Source organism: Sinocyclocheilus grahami, unplaced genomic scaffold (assembly GCF_001515645.1).
Source record: "Sinocyclocheilus grahami isolate Dianchi unplaced genomic scaffold, SAMN03320097.WGS_v1.1 scaffold1544.1, whole genome shotgun sequence".
Lineage (NCBI taxonomy): Eukaryota > Metazoa > Chordata > Actinopteri > Cypriniformes > Cyprinidae > Sinocyclocheilus > Sinocyclocheilus grahami.
The window spans coordinates 16,900-30,685 of NW_015506723.1; the positions used below are offsets into that span (position 1 = coordinate 16,900).

Here is a 13,786-nt window from a genome sequence, read left to right on the forward strand (position 1 = left end):
CCACAGCGCTGTAACAGACTCATTGCAAGTTATCGCAAACGCTTGATTGCAGTTGTTGCTGTTAAGGGTGGCCCAACCAGTTATTAGGTTTAGGGGGCAAACACTTTTTCACACAGGGCCATGTAGTTATGGATTTAGCTTTCCCTTAATAATAAAAACCTTCATTTAAAAACTGCATGTTGTGTTCACTTGTGTTATCTTTTACTAATATTTAAATTTGTTTGATGATCTGAAACATTAAAGTGTGACAAACATGCAAAAAAATAAGAAATCAGGAAGGGGGCCAACACTTTTTCACACCACTGTACATTATATACAAAAGTCATTATACAAAAATATTTAACCACAGAATGGTATGATTGTGTATTCCAATGGGCCGTATAATAAGATAAATGAGGTGTCAGAATATACTCTACTGTTTAAAAGCTTTTTTTGTTTGTTTGAAAGAAATACAATTATATAATATTATAAATTATATAATTTTAACAATACAAAATGTTTGTTTTATTTTTTAAAAACTTTCTATTCATCAAAAAACCATGAAAAATCTTGTGTATCCTTTCGACAGAAATATTTAGCAGCACAACTGTTTATAACATTGATAATAAGAAAAGTTTTTTGAGCAACTAATCAGCATATTAGGATCATGTGACACTGAAGACTGGAGTAATGGCTGCTGAAAATTCAATGAATACATTTTAAAATATATATTAAATTAGAAAACAGATGTTTTAAATTCTAAGAATATTTCAAAACATTACTGTTTTAAATGTTTAAATGTATTTTTGATCAAATGAATGCAGCCTTGGTGAGCATATGAGACTTCTTTTTAAAACATTTTTAAAACTCTGACGCCAAACTTTTGAACAGTAGTGTGATTTAAAAAAAAAAGAAAAATCTGATCTTTATAAATGTTTACACATCCTTTCAACTTGTGGGAATATCTATACACCTGGTTTACTATCGCACATCACCATCCCAGTGGGCTGGAATTCACTGTACATCTCATTTAATTGTGTTAGACCGTTAGTCAAACGCACACCTGGAGTAAATCCTCTGTCAGGAGATTATTGTTAAACCACATATAATCCTATTTACATTTGATACATTGGGAGGCTTATATGCAGAGCCACTCGCATGTTCTGCTTTACCTTGATGGCATACAGCCTGCTTTCCACTGGGTAAACCCTGCCTGATTGTGAAAATGCCTGTTGATTATTGACTGAACAAAAGGTCAGTTGGCACATAATAATCTCATAGTGATGTAATTATGATGGCAATGAAACCAAACTCCAGCGATTGTGGATACAGATGTTTTTGTCTGTGGGCAAAACTGGACCTGAGAGGATTACTGCAATTACCACGTGGAGTTTGGAGTGCTATCAGAGGTGGATTGGACTTTAATTAAGTAATGGACTGACACACAAGTTCATGATGGATTGTTCTGTATTGTGTGTATCTCAGAGACCTGTAATTGTGCAGTTTATCATTGTATGTGGGCACTGTTTGGGTGGTTGCTCCCTGTATACTGTACATTATAGTATCTGGAGTCGGACTTCATGCTGTACTTTACTATGCACTATGTTCCTGATATTATTATGTATTGTGTAACACTCACACACTACCATTCAGCAGTCTGAGGTTAAGGCAAAATATTGCAAAACAATAGTATTGTGAATTTTTTAGATTTTTTTTTTTTTACAATTGAAAATAACTGTTTTCTATTTAAATACATTTTAAAATATAATTTATTCCTGTGATGTCAAAGCTGAATTTTCAGTATCAACTACTCCAGTCTTGTGTGCTGCTTAATATTTTTTGTAGAAACAGTGATAAATTTTTTAAGGATTCTTTGATGAAAAATCATATATAATATTACAGTGGGTATAGAACAGAATCACCCCCCCCCCTTTAAAATAATCAAATTTTGTTGCTTTGCAGCCTGAAATGAAGACGACACAGGGGGTGATTCTTTTCTATACCCACTATCTATCTATCTATCTATCTATCTATCTATCTATCTATCTATCTATCTATCTATCTATCTATCTATATATATATATTAGTGCTGTCAAGCGATTAATCGCAATTAATCACATCCAAAATAAAAGTTTTTGTTTACATAATATAGCCTATGTGTGTGTACTGTGTATATTTATTATGTATATATAAATGCACACACATGCATGGATATATTTAAGAAAAATATATGTTTTGTTTATATATAAAATATTTATTTTTATATATAATATAAATTATATATGGGAATATATATATATATATATATATACATATGTGCATGGAAATATTTTTTTAAATATATACATGTATGTTTGTGTATTTATATATACATAATAAATATACACAGGACACACACATTATATAAACAAAACCTTTTTTTTGGATGCGATTAATCGTGATTTATTATTTGACAGCACTAATATATATATAATAAAAATAAATGTTTATAAATGTTGAATCATTATCAGTTAAGTCATAGTAAATAGTAAGACGAGTGTGAAGAATCTTTGTTACTCGTATTTGTTTTCTCCCATTCTTCGTGTTCATTTTTGTCCTGGATTTTCTCGTTGTTTATTCTTTGAAACCGTTCCAGACAAAAGCCAGTTCCTGTGTGACCTCTCTTTCCCAGAAATAATGATGAAAACAAACCAACAAACAGAAAACATCCTCCCAAAAAGTAAAGAACAGGAACAACCGTATTTATGTGTTATGATGGTTATTCATGGTCTGAAATAAACAAATTCACAGTCAGTACAAAAGTTTCTTCTCTGTCCTTGGCTCTTCCCCTCGATTCTGCGGTTTTAATTTTGCTGTGCCCTGCCCTGTCCATGTCCACCTCCGCTGTTCAACTTTAGTCCTTAACTATGTGTCATTGCACACTCATTTTTCACCACAGTTGTGAAGTGTTACACCTTGAGAGCTCTTGAGTCAAGACCCTCGCTACCTCCGACCTCCAATTTTTGTTTTATGCTAATAAGTAGATATTTTCCTTGTCTCTGATGATTCTTGTTTTTTTAACCATAGATTCAGCTGATACGCAGTGTAAGCAGTTTTCAGACTGTGTTTCCTGTACGGCCAACACCAATGACTGCCAATGGTGCGAAGACAAGACATGCATCTCTTCTTCAAGCAACTGCACTGTGGTATGTCCAAATTGAGACACTGCGGTTAAAAAGATTTAAAAGCATTTATAGCAATTAAAATATGCTCTGTCATGTTTTGTCTGCGTGTAGCTTACAATTGATCTTGCCCGCCACCCTCGAGGTCCCCTGTACCTCAACCCTCCCCCTGCAATGCTTTCTGAGCAGCAGCTCTCTATTTGGAGACCTGGTGTGCGCAAAAACGGCCAGGTATGCAGCAACAGAGCTTATAAAATGATTGATCGATTGATTGGCTTAGAGAATTTTCATCTGTAACCTCTTGATTTCTCTTGTTTCTTCCTCATATAAATGTTCTAGAGGGTTTCCATGGATTTCTTCTTTAAAGACAACACAATGTTGTACAGTAAATGTTCTTGGCACATTAAAATATAGAACCAGAAGTTATCTTATTTCCGTCCTCTTGTTTTTCAGTCTGTGAAGAACTTTACCAAATGCAGTGTTCGAAGTGAGCAGATTTGCAGCAAACTGGTGAACTGCAGGAGTTGCTTGCTTAACATCAACTGTCAGTGGGAACCACAACAGCAGGAATGTCACGCTTTGCCTGGTGAGTTGAAGTATGGATGAATGGATAGATGTACTGACAGTCCATATAAACAGTGTTTAAAGTAGACATTTCTTCTGTGTAACAATTGTTTACAAGGTTATCATTTAGAAAGGTTATTAAGATTAAAATAATAATAATAATAAAGTAAATTAATACTTTTATTCAGCAAGAACACATTAAAAATGATAATGAAGACATTATAATGTTACAAAACACTTCTATTTCAAATAAATGTTCTTTTGCAGTTTATATTTATCAAAGAACAATGGAAAAAAAGGATCACAGTGGACAGTAGTGGAAGTGTCAAAAAAGTGTCACACCTGACCTGTGTCTTTGATGGCCCTAATCTCTGAAAACAGCACAGGGAATTGGTCCACACATTTTAGCTAATCAGAACATCAGTTACAAGTGCTCTCTACCTGTGATCATTTTGTGCATTCAGATGTGTTGACCCCGGGTTTGCTGGCATGATGATTTTTGGGGGACATGATTTTGTAAAGGGCAGAAAAGTTAAGAAAAGTTTGTGCATCTCAGACACAGAAACAAAGGAAACACATTTCCATACTCTGACGGCGTCTCTACCTGTTTTATTTGATCTGATCTAGTTTGAGAGCAGGAAGTGATGCAGTTGTTCGATGTATTATTAACATTCTTGTTTCTCCCTTGGGAAGAAATGTTTTCTTCTTACACTTTGTACCTATTCTCTGTATTTTCCAGTCTCCTGTAAAGATGCGTGCACAAACACACACACAATTTACAAAAGTGAGTGTTTAATTTGTGAGTAAATGGCCATAATTCATGTACGTTGAAGGTTTGAGCTGGCCGTTCTCCTGCAGTCGCTCTGTGTCTGATATCATGATCTTCTCAAGGACATAAGCCAGAAAGACTCATTTTTAAGCTGTCATATTTCTGATTGATAGCTCAATTGGAAGCATACATACACACACAAACTAACAACTTTATCTGCAAAGGACATCAACTCTGTAGTAAAGACGTGTATATCCAAGCATGGAAAATGGCGACCTTTGCAGCTGTATAGTACATCACGTATGAGTTCTGACCTGGACCAGAAGGCCAGTTCCAAGTGCAGTAATTATTCAAGTTTGCTGAGCTATTTATCCATTCATGGCTGAGCAGCCTGTCAAGAAACCCAGGGTTTATTGTTCTTTTTCTTCGCTCTGTTTTTTCTTTCTTTATCACATAACAGCCTGTATCTTAGAGTATAATCAACCCGCATTTTATAAAATACACAGTTGAAAAGAAAGGGATGCTTATTTTTATGCTATTTTTAGTGCTGTGTGGTTTCATAATTGGCTATGACCATGTGCTTTTCTGTTTTTTTCTTTTCAGAAATTTGATGGATGGGTGTTTGTGGTTAACCATTGTCTCAGTTAATTATTCAGAACTGCTCACAGTAATGAGTTCAAACCCCAGATTGTAGCATGGTCCTTAACTTTAAGATATAGTTTGATTTACACTTACTGTTCAAAAGTTTGGGGTTGATAAGATTTTTCATTGTATTTGAAACAAGGCTGCATTTATTTGACCACAAATACAGTAATTGTGTGAAATATTATTATAATTTAAAATAACTGTATATGACAATTGTAAAATGTTATTTATTCCTGTGATGACAAGTCTGAATTGTCAGCAACCATTACTCCAGTCTTCAGTGTCACACGACCCTTCACAAATTATTGATTTGGTGCCCAAAATGGTGTTTCCATTATTTTCAATGTTGAAAACAGCTGAATATTTTGTGAAAAACCAAGATACATGTTTTTTTTCCTGTAATGAATAGAAAGTAACTGCATTTATTTACTTATTTTTGGCTGTATAGAAAGCTCCTTTTATCAATATCCTAATCAGAATGGTTTGTTTGCATTGTTCAGAGGTCTTGTGTGAGTGAGGCGTAGTTTGGACAGTGAAGCCTGGTTTTATCCTGAATTTCTCTGCTTCTTTACAGCACACTTGTGCGGAGAGGGTTGGAGTCAGGTTGGGGATGCATGTCTGAGGCTGAACGCAAGTAAGGAGAGTTATGATAATGCCCAGCACTACTGTAAAAACCTGGACGGCAACATTGCCTCTCTGACCTCCGCCAGGCAGGTGGACTTCATACTGGATGAGCTGCAGAAGTATCAGCTGCAGGAGAAGGTGAGTCAAGCTCAGTCACTGTTGTTTGTGTGCTAGTTTACATTGATTTGTCTTGGTAGTGGTTGGGTATTGATCTAGAACACAGTCAGCAGTTACCGTTTTTTCAGTATGTTGTATACTGATTAGTTATGTCAACATGTCAAAAATTCAGCAGTCAGTGCATTACCAGTGAAATTTCATGGTACTAGATACCGGTTTTGAAAGCAGTGACTGATTTTCTCCTTTTCTTTGACTTTAGTCGTTATTTTTTCATGAATGAAAACATGGCCTTTTTTAGTCTTTTACATTCAGTCATTAAGTATGCTATTTTACAAAACAACTTAAACATGAGGAACATCACAAGCAGTTTATCATACAAGGATGAGCTAGAGTAATAATGCCGGTTTACATTCATTTAATACTTTGCCAAGAGAGAATGTAGAAAGACGTATATTGCTACTTTTTTTTTTTTAACATTGGCTTGGTATTGAAATACCAGTATTTTTGTAAAGGCCCTTTCACACCAACTGCAGTGTGTAAAAGTAAAGGAATAATGCTGACAGCAAACTTTTTTTTTTACTGACACTGTCTTCCAGACTTCTGTCTGGGCGCCTGTCATGGTTACCTAAATTAGTTCTCATTTTTAAGTATATTTGCCTTGCACTGCTCTGAAGCCCATTTTAAAGTAATTATTTAAACACCCTCAAATATCCAGACAGATATTATTTCTGTCCAAGTAAACAAACATTAGCATTTACAATTTATTTGGTAAGTTTCTGTGTGTCAAGTCCAGATGTAGTGCCAGGTGTTTCGGGTGTAGGTTAGTTTCTAAATGTCAGTAAAACTTAAACTTCAACTTTACACGTCAAAAAACCTTACTCATGCCTTCAGTAAAAAGCCATTCTGTACAAAATCTGTGGAGTCTCCCCGGTCCCGTGCTGTAAATATTTGTCATGTGTTAATTAAAAGGAAAGGAGTGACTCTCTCCGTAATCCGCTTCCTCGCTGATTGCGGCGTGAGCCTCTGTGTTTAAGCAGCTTTTGTCCTTTGAAGATTAACACAGTTTTCTAAAGGACCCACCTTTGATGTGAAAAAGATTCACATGCAGCGGTTTCTCAGTTGCCACTATTTTTTGTCTTTGCTGTCACTCACACAGACAGTCACTCACTCCCTGTGGCTGCACACAGGAACTCACAGGAGATCTTAAACCTTTTAACCCTTTTAATCAAAGTACACAATACCTTTTCATACAGAGAAGCTGTTCATTTGAATGGAAAATCTGAGAGGTTGGGGTATGTCAAATTTAGTTTGTTTTGCCTTGAATTGATAATTAAACTGCGTTGGCCTTTTGCCTTTCCTTAAAGAAGAGAGAAAAGAGAGACAGAAAGAAATGTGAATTTATAAGACCATAACACATCTTATGCACAGTAGACAGGCTTATTAGCCATCAAAATGTCAAGGTGCACTGAATTAATGCCCAGCAGGATAGTCTGTAATGTGGCAAAATCAGGTTCAAATTGAGTTCAAATAGCAGTTTATGAAGAAGAACTCTTCTGTTTTATTTCACTAAATTTATCACATCTGCAAATATGTCAGTCTGTTTATCGTTTTAACTTCAGATGTCTTTCTGTTCTTCACACTAATGTTCATAATCAGAGTATTTATGAATACAGGCCAATAGCATTTTAATGCATTTAAACATGCTTTATGTTAGATATGTGGCACAGTCACATTTTAGTATGCAGCAAGTGAAAACAGATGAATGTATGTATGTATTTATTAGTAATAACATGTTCCTGCATTTGGTCGCAGCACATTTTCTAAAAAACACATTTTGTTTTTCAAATAATAGTAGCTGTTTTGTTTTGTTTTGTTTTGTTTTGTTTTGTGGTTTCAAGAAATAAAAATGTTTGTCATTTTTTTATGCAATTTTTTTAATTCTGTGCATTCATTTGAGGCTTTTTACAAAATGAAATTTTAAAATCAACCCAGAAATAATAATAATAATAAAAAATGTTATTCATGGAAGATGTCTATTTAAGTCATTGCATGTATGAATGTCATTTTTATGCATTTTATGTTGAATTTTATTATATGTTGTGTATGTATTGTGTATGTGTGTGTGTGTGTGTGTGTGTGTGTGTGTGTGTGTGTGTATGTATGTATGTAAAGAAGACATGAACAAAGCCTTTTCTCTCTTGCAGAAACTAACTCCCTGGGTGGGTCTAAGGAAGATAAATGTTTCATACTGGGGGTGGGAGGATATGTCTCCCTTTACTGACAGCACGCTCCAGTGGTTACCAGGGGAGCCAAGTGACTCAGGGTTTTGTGCATACCTGGAAAGAGCTGAGGTAGCCGGACTCAAAGCCAAACCCTGCACTGCCAACACCGAGGGGCTGATCTGTGAGAAGCCAGTTGGTGAGAAAAGGTTTCGTTGTGTGTTTTTTTTTTTTTTTTTGCACCTTTCCTAACATGAACCTGGAGGAGATTCAACACCTGCTCTGTGGTGGATGCTGTTCTTATACATCAAAGCCAAACTCAATCGGCTCCCTCAGAAAACTCCACAGAGTTCTGAAGAAATGGGAAGTCTGGCATTCACACTGTTCTGCACATCCTTACTCCTTTAGTAGACTTTTATTAGATATATTTGGTCTTAATTTGATAATGCTTTTTGTTAGCAATTTAGGTTTAGTATTCTCAGCTCCATTAACATAAACTGTTAAATACCTATTCCACAGAATTCTGGAGATTTTCCCTTTAATTTGATACAGATTTTTATACAGGCCTGCCTTTGGCTTTATTTTATTTATGACACATATGTGAATGTGATTTGGTGTCTGCATCCGTCTTAACATTCTTTTCCATATATGATGTATTGAACAAATGACATTTTATGAAATAATAATTTCCAGTTAAAACAAGGGGCTATAGTTCTTTGCTTTTTTTAAATAATTTTATTGATTTATTTATTTTTGACTTTGTAAATGAGCAGAGCTGTTGAGTACTTTGCGGCAGTATGTCTGTTGGACCTGTTTGAAACACTCTGGAATAGAGGCTCAGGGGAAAAACAAATTAGGCCTTGAACAAGTGTTGGACATCCCCCCCCCCCCACCACCCCCAATACATGCAAAGAGCATAAAGAATGAATTTCAACTGGTCCTCTCCTCTTCTCTGTGTTTATTCTGCTCTTTTTCATGTCTTATTTACATTTTATTCTTACTCATTGTGCTCATTGGGCCAATAAGAATAGATACTGTCATTATCGTGATTGTAATAAACATTATTAGTACTGTCATCTTTAAGTGTTGATAAAACTGCAGAACTATTATTATAGCTACAGAGTTTGTTATAATACATGATTACAGTGCAGTGCAAAGTTTAATTGAAATGTGGGATTTAAAATGTAATTTTAACCTTGAAATAAAATCTTTGGATTAACTTTGGACAAATTAAAATTTGAATGAAATCTCAGTTACTAATGAAAGTACATTTTTTGACATTGATCGTCTGACTTTTATAAATGTTGCTTCCATTCTTCATCACCGGGTTTTACACAAACCTTTGTATTTCATGTTGTTATTGTTAATTCAAAAGAAAATTAAAATGATTTAAAGTAATTTGCATGTTAAAAAAAAGCTGAAATAAAATATAAATATTAGATGATAATCTTAAACTTAAAAAATAAACAACTTAGAAGTGGTTGCTTGGCAGCTAACTGACAAATGACAAAAGTACATACTGAAACAGAATTACTAAAATTAAAATGAAAACTGAAAATATGAAAATGAAAGTGAATCCAAAATATTAATAAATAACATAGTAGTATATAAATAATATTTAAATATAACTGATTCATGCAGCTCGTTGCATGAAAAGCAGGCCATCATTTCTGAAACTCATGTTAATTTATCAATTAAAATTTTCAGTCATTGCAATGCTGATAATATCATTTGTAATAAAATCTTGCATTAAATTTGTAAAATGAAAACAGTTCAGATTCTCACTAGTGGTCTCAGACTTTTGGACCCTATTGTATATTTATCAGGAAATTGAATTTAATAGTTATTCAGTTATCTATAGTTTGAAAATTTTTTAAATGATGTAATTTGCTTAAAGGTCATTGCAATACTGACTACTGCATTTTCCTCCCTCAGTGAGCCCAAACCTTGGCGTGCTTCCATGTAAAATTCCCTGCGCCCTGCGAAACAGCTGCGCCAACTGCACCAGCCAGGCCATGGAGTGCATGTGGTGTGGCAGCACCAAGCGCTGTGTGGATTCCAATGCATATGTCATCTCCTTCCCATATGGCCAGTGCCTTGAGTGGCAAACTGGAGACTGTGGTGGTGAGTGCACTCTTGTACCATCGAGGACACACACACGCATTAAGATACATGGCAGACTAGAAGCTGGAGCTATGAGTACACACTATTCTGCTGAACACACACACAGCTTCTAACTTGCTTACTTTCCGCCTTCTCATTTTTCCCTTCTGTTGTGAGCCTAAGGCGAGATTGAGTTCTGAGAGAGCAGATGCTGTGAAAGCTCAGCCTGCTGCACAGGCAGGTATCAAACTCACTATAAACTCCTGTCAAACTCTGACTGGCCTCCACTGGATAATCTATAAATTATCAACATCTGTCTAGTCTTGCACATGAGACAGAGACCCTGAACAAAGAGAAAAAAAGAGAGGTCTGATCTTAGTCTCAGACCTTCCATCTTATTCAGACTTTTGACTTGTGGTGTAAAGTCTGGTCTGCATCGCAGGTTTTCTGACCAAGAACTGCCTGCTTAGACAGCAAGAGACTGATTTTCATGTAAAGGGACTAAACACTATTTGTTTTGTTTTTATGTGCCGGTCAGTGGTGTGGTTTTCTAAAACAAATTCAACACTGCAAAAAAAAAAAAAGACTTAAAGGGGTAGTTCACCCAAAAATGCCAATTCTGTCATAATTTACTCACCCTCTTGTCATTGCAAATTTCTTTTTTTCCTGTTGAATGCAAAAAAGATATTTTGTAGAATTTTGATAACAAAACAGTTTTAGTGACCAATGACTTCCGCTGAATGGACAACAAAATGAGACATTTCTAAAAATATCTTCTTTCACTGTGAAGTTAACATTATTTTTCCGTTGTAGTGCCACCTATTGGTAAAATTTGACGTAACTTGGCATGCAACTTAGCAAACAACTTGTCTGGTTATCTATGTCTGTCAGGATTCATTAAGTTTGGATATATGTCAATTCATTCAAATTTGCAGCGTGTCGAGAGTTGCTGTGTGCAAAATATGCTAACGATCGGATGAATGGTTTAGATAGAAGGATTAGAAGGAGTTTAGACGTTTTTCAGAAAATTAAAGATTGTGGAAAAAAATTATAGACAAAAATTAAATATAAGAATGAATAACAAATTTTCAAAGACTTTAGATTTTACAGTTCTAGAAATATAAACAGAAATGCACATGTATTTATTATAGTGCCATCTAGTGTCAGATGGATATGTGAGCATGCGCTCGCAGTAGGATTTCTGGGATTTTTCACTATCCCACCAAGTTTGGTGTCTCTAGGACTTAAGTTTCTGAGGTACAGACACGTTTAGGGCAGAAGAAGAATACTAATAATACAGATAATAAGAAAATTGAAAAACAAACCTGGTATGTGGGGCTTGGACCCCCAAATGTTTATTTATTTTTTTGCAGTAAAATAATGGCATGGCTGTCTCTGTGAAAAAAAGAAAATCTGAATACATTTGAACAGATTTGATGTCAGTAATCTGGCAAATCTAGAGACTATTCCTTCATATAAATGATTCATTTTATCAGTTCAGTTCCTTGTAAACGCAGTTCTGTTGTTGAGATTTTTTTAAGTGCTTTTATTTCTGAAGTTGTGTAAAGCCAGCCAATCAAATTTGAACCGGTGATTTCAGCCTTGCCATTTCTATATGCATCATGCGTTAGATGAGCATGGCGTCTGAGGCTGTTCAGATCACTGCTCAGTCACTTTATGATTTAACAGCTGGTTTAGTTCCTTCTTTTTCAGAAATATCCCGATACACAAGAGCGATATCATGTGGTCCAAAACAAAACAGAATCATGCCAAAGTATCTGAGATGACTGATGGTAATCGTCTCAGAAAAGCCTTACACTCTAAAAAATGCTGGGTTAAAAACAACCCAGTGCTGGATAAAATAAGGACAAACCCAGCACTAGGTTGTATTTAACCCAGCATTTTTTACAGTGTAGGAGTAGCTGGTGCGGACCTACCTTGTATAGTCATCAGCAAGTTTGTAGACGCATGGAATCATTCTTTTTTTCTGCATTAAGAGTCACTAGAGCTGGCATCGTAATGCTGTGTAAATGAGCAGCTGCAATGGGGACGAGAATGAAAAATAGAAATGCAGTCCAACTGCGAGGCATAATGCTTAATAACCAACATAGTTCTTCAGAAAAAAATACTACTGCAAAAACCTGATAGGCGAAATTGCCTGTCTGTAGTGTCTCAGGAAGTGGGAAGCCTTTCATGGCCTTGAGACCCTGAGACCATGACCTCCACATTCGCCATTATAGAGTTACACAGTTATTACTGTTCTTTCTCTGTGGATGTGCTGGACATTGATTTTGCCTGGACTGCAGGGACTAAAGGCCTCCAGTGCATTATTAAGCTGGATGTTGATGGTTGTATTTCATTGAGGCGATCTGTCAGACAATAAACATCATTAAGGTTAGCTCTCTGATGGAAGTCAATTGCTGGATATCTTTTCCTCCTCCAAGGAGTCGGTTCATGGGCAAAGCATATATTTTCCTGGATGAATCTTTGGTGTGAAAGGCCCCAGAGATGTACCTGTTGTGATGGAGGATAATTTAATTAGAGAAAGTGCAGTTTTCATATTTAAACAAAGCTCCAAACAGAGATAAAGAAACAGAAAGTGTGACAGCACGATAATATGCACTTAATCAAAATGGAAATTAACTTCTTCACTTGCTCAATATGCTCAGCAAATATAGCCTTTTGAATTTAGAAGTTGAGTCTTAGAAGTATTAAACTGTAACAAATTATAACGTATCTCTCTCTCTCTATATTTTTTTTAAGTCACTGTCACTGGACTGTCCACATTAGAAAACTTCCTCCCCTAAAAGAAAAAAAATAAGAAAAACAAAACATTTAAATTATGTACACTACTGTTCAAACGTTTGGGGTCAGTCTCTTATGCTCACCAAGGAACATTGATTAAATATACAGTAGAAGCAGTAATTGTTACGGAAGGAGACAGATGATTAGAAAAATACAAGGGTGTTTATTTTCAGCAAGAGATGCAGATGGTACAGGCAGGTGAGTATTTGAACTTTATATCAGTCTTTAAGGAAGATGAGGAGAGTAACACCATATTTGGTCCTCACAGGAGATCGTGGAAGGGAGACAGAGGACTGCACACACCTCAGCTGAAGAGTACACAGAGTTTTCACGGAGCTGATGACTGGAACGAACTAGGGAATGGAACACAGGAGAACACACTGGAGGAAACACAGGAGGTAAATTTAACAGGCAGGCAAGTCTTTCAATGTATCTCACGGATAGCATAGAGAGAGAGTCCACTTCGTTGAAACGAGACCGGACACTGGAGTGAAGTGAGGTGTGTAGGTGATGGTGTTCGCTGTGATTGAGAGGTGGCTGAGCCTGGCCGATTCATGACTGTACCCCCCCCACCCCGAAGGCGCGTCTCGCACCGTAACAATTCCACCGGGGAAGGGGGATGGGCACCCTGGAGGCTGGTACAGGACGGAGACACGGGAGGCCTCCAGGGCAGATCAGGGAGTTCAGGAGGCCATGGCAGACCAGGGGACTCGGGAGGCCATGGCGGATCCTCGGTGGCTTTAGCCGGCTCGGCCACCAAGGCCACGGGCATACGGACCCCCCCCCCCCCAAAAAAAATT

The 13,786-nt window shown here is 36.3% G+C and overlaps 1 protein-coding gene across 1 annotated transcript in view; it reads left to right on the plus strand.

The window, feature by feature from the left end:
* The window catches only part of LOC107571055 (attractin-like protein 1), a 176,083-nt gene that overhangs the window by 4,395 nt on the left and 157,902 nt on the right, over window positions 1-13,786 (plus strand). The window contains exons 4-9 of the mRNA XM_016257333.1: window positions 3,046-3,164; window positions 3,255-3,371; window positions 3,594-3,726; window positions 5,693-5,880; window positions 8,064-8,277; window positions 10,014-10,202. Coding sequence (XP_016112819.1) covers window positions 3,046-3,164; window positions 3,255-3,371; window positions 3,594-3,726; window positions 5,693-5,880; window positions 8,064-8,277; window positions 10,014-10,202 — 960 coding nt within the window. The remainder of the gene's footprint in view (window positions 1-3,045; window positions 3,165-3,254; window positions 3,372-3,593; window positions 3,727-5,692; window positions 5,881-8,063; window positions 8,278-10,013; window positions 10,203-13,786) is intronic.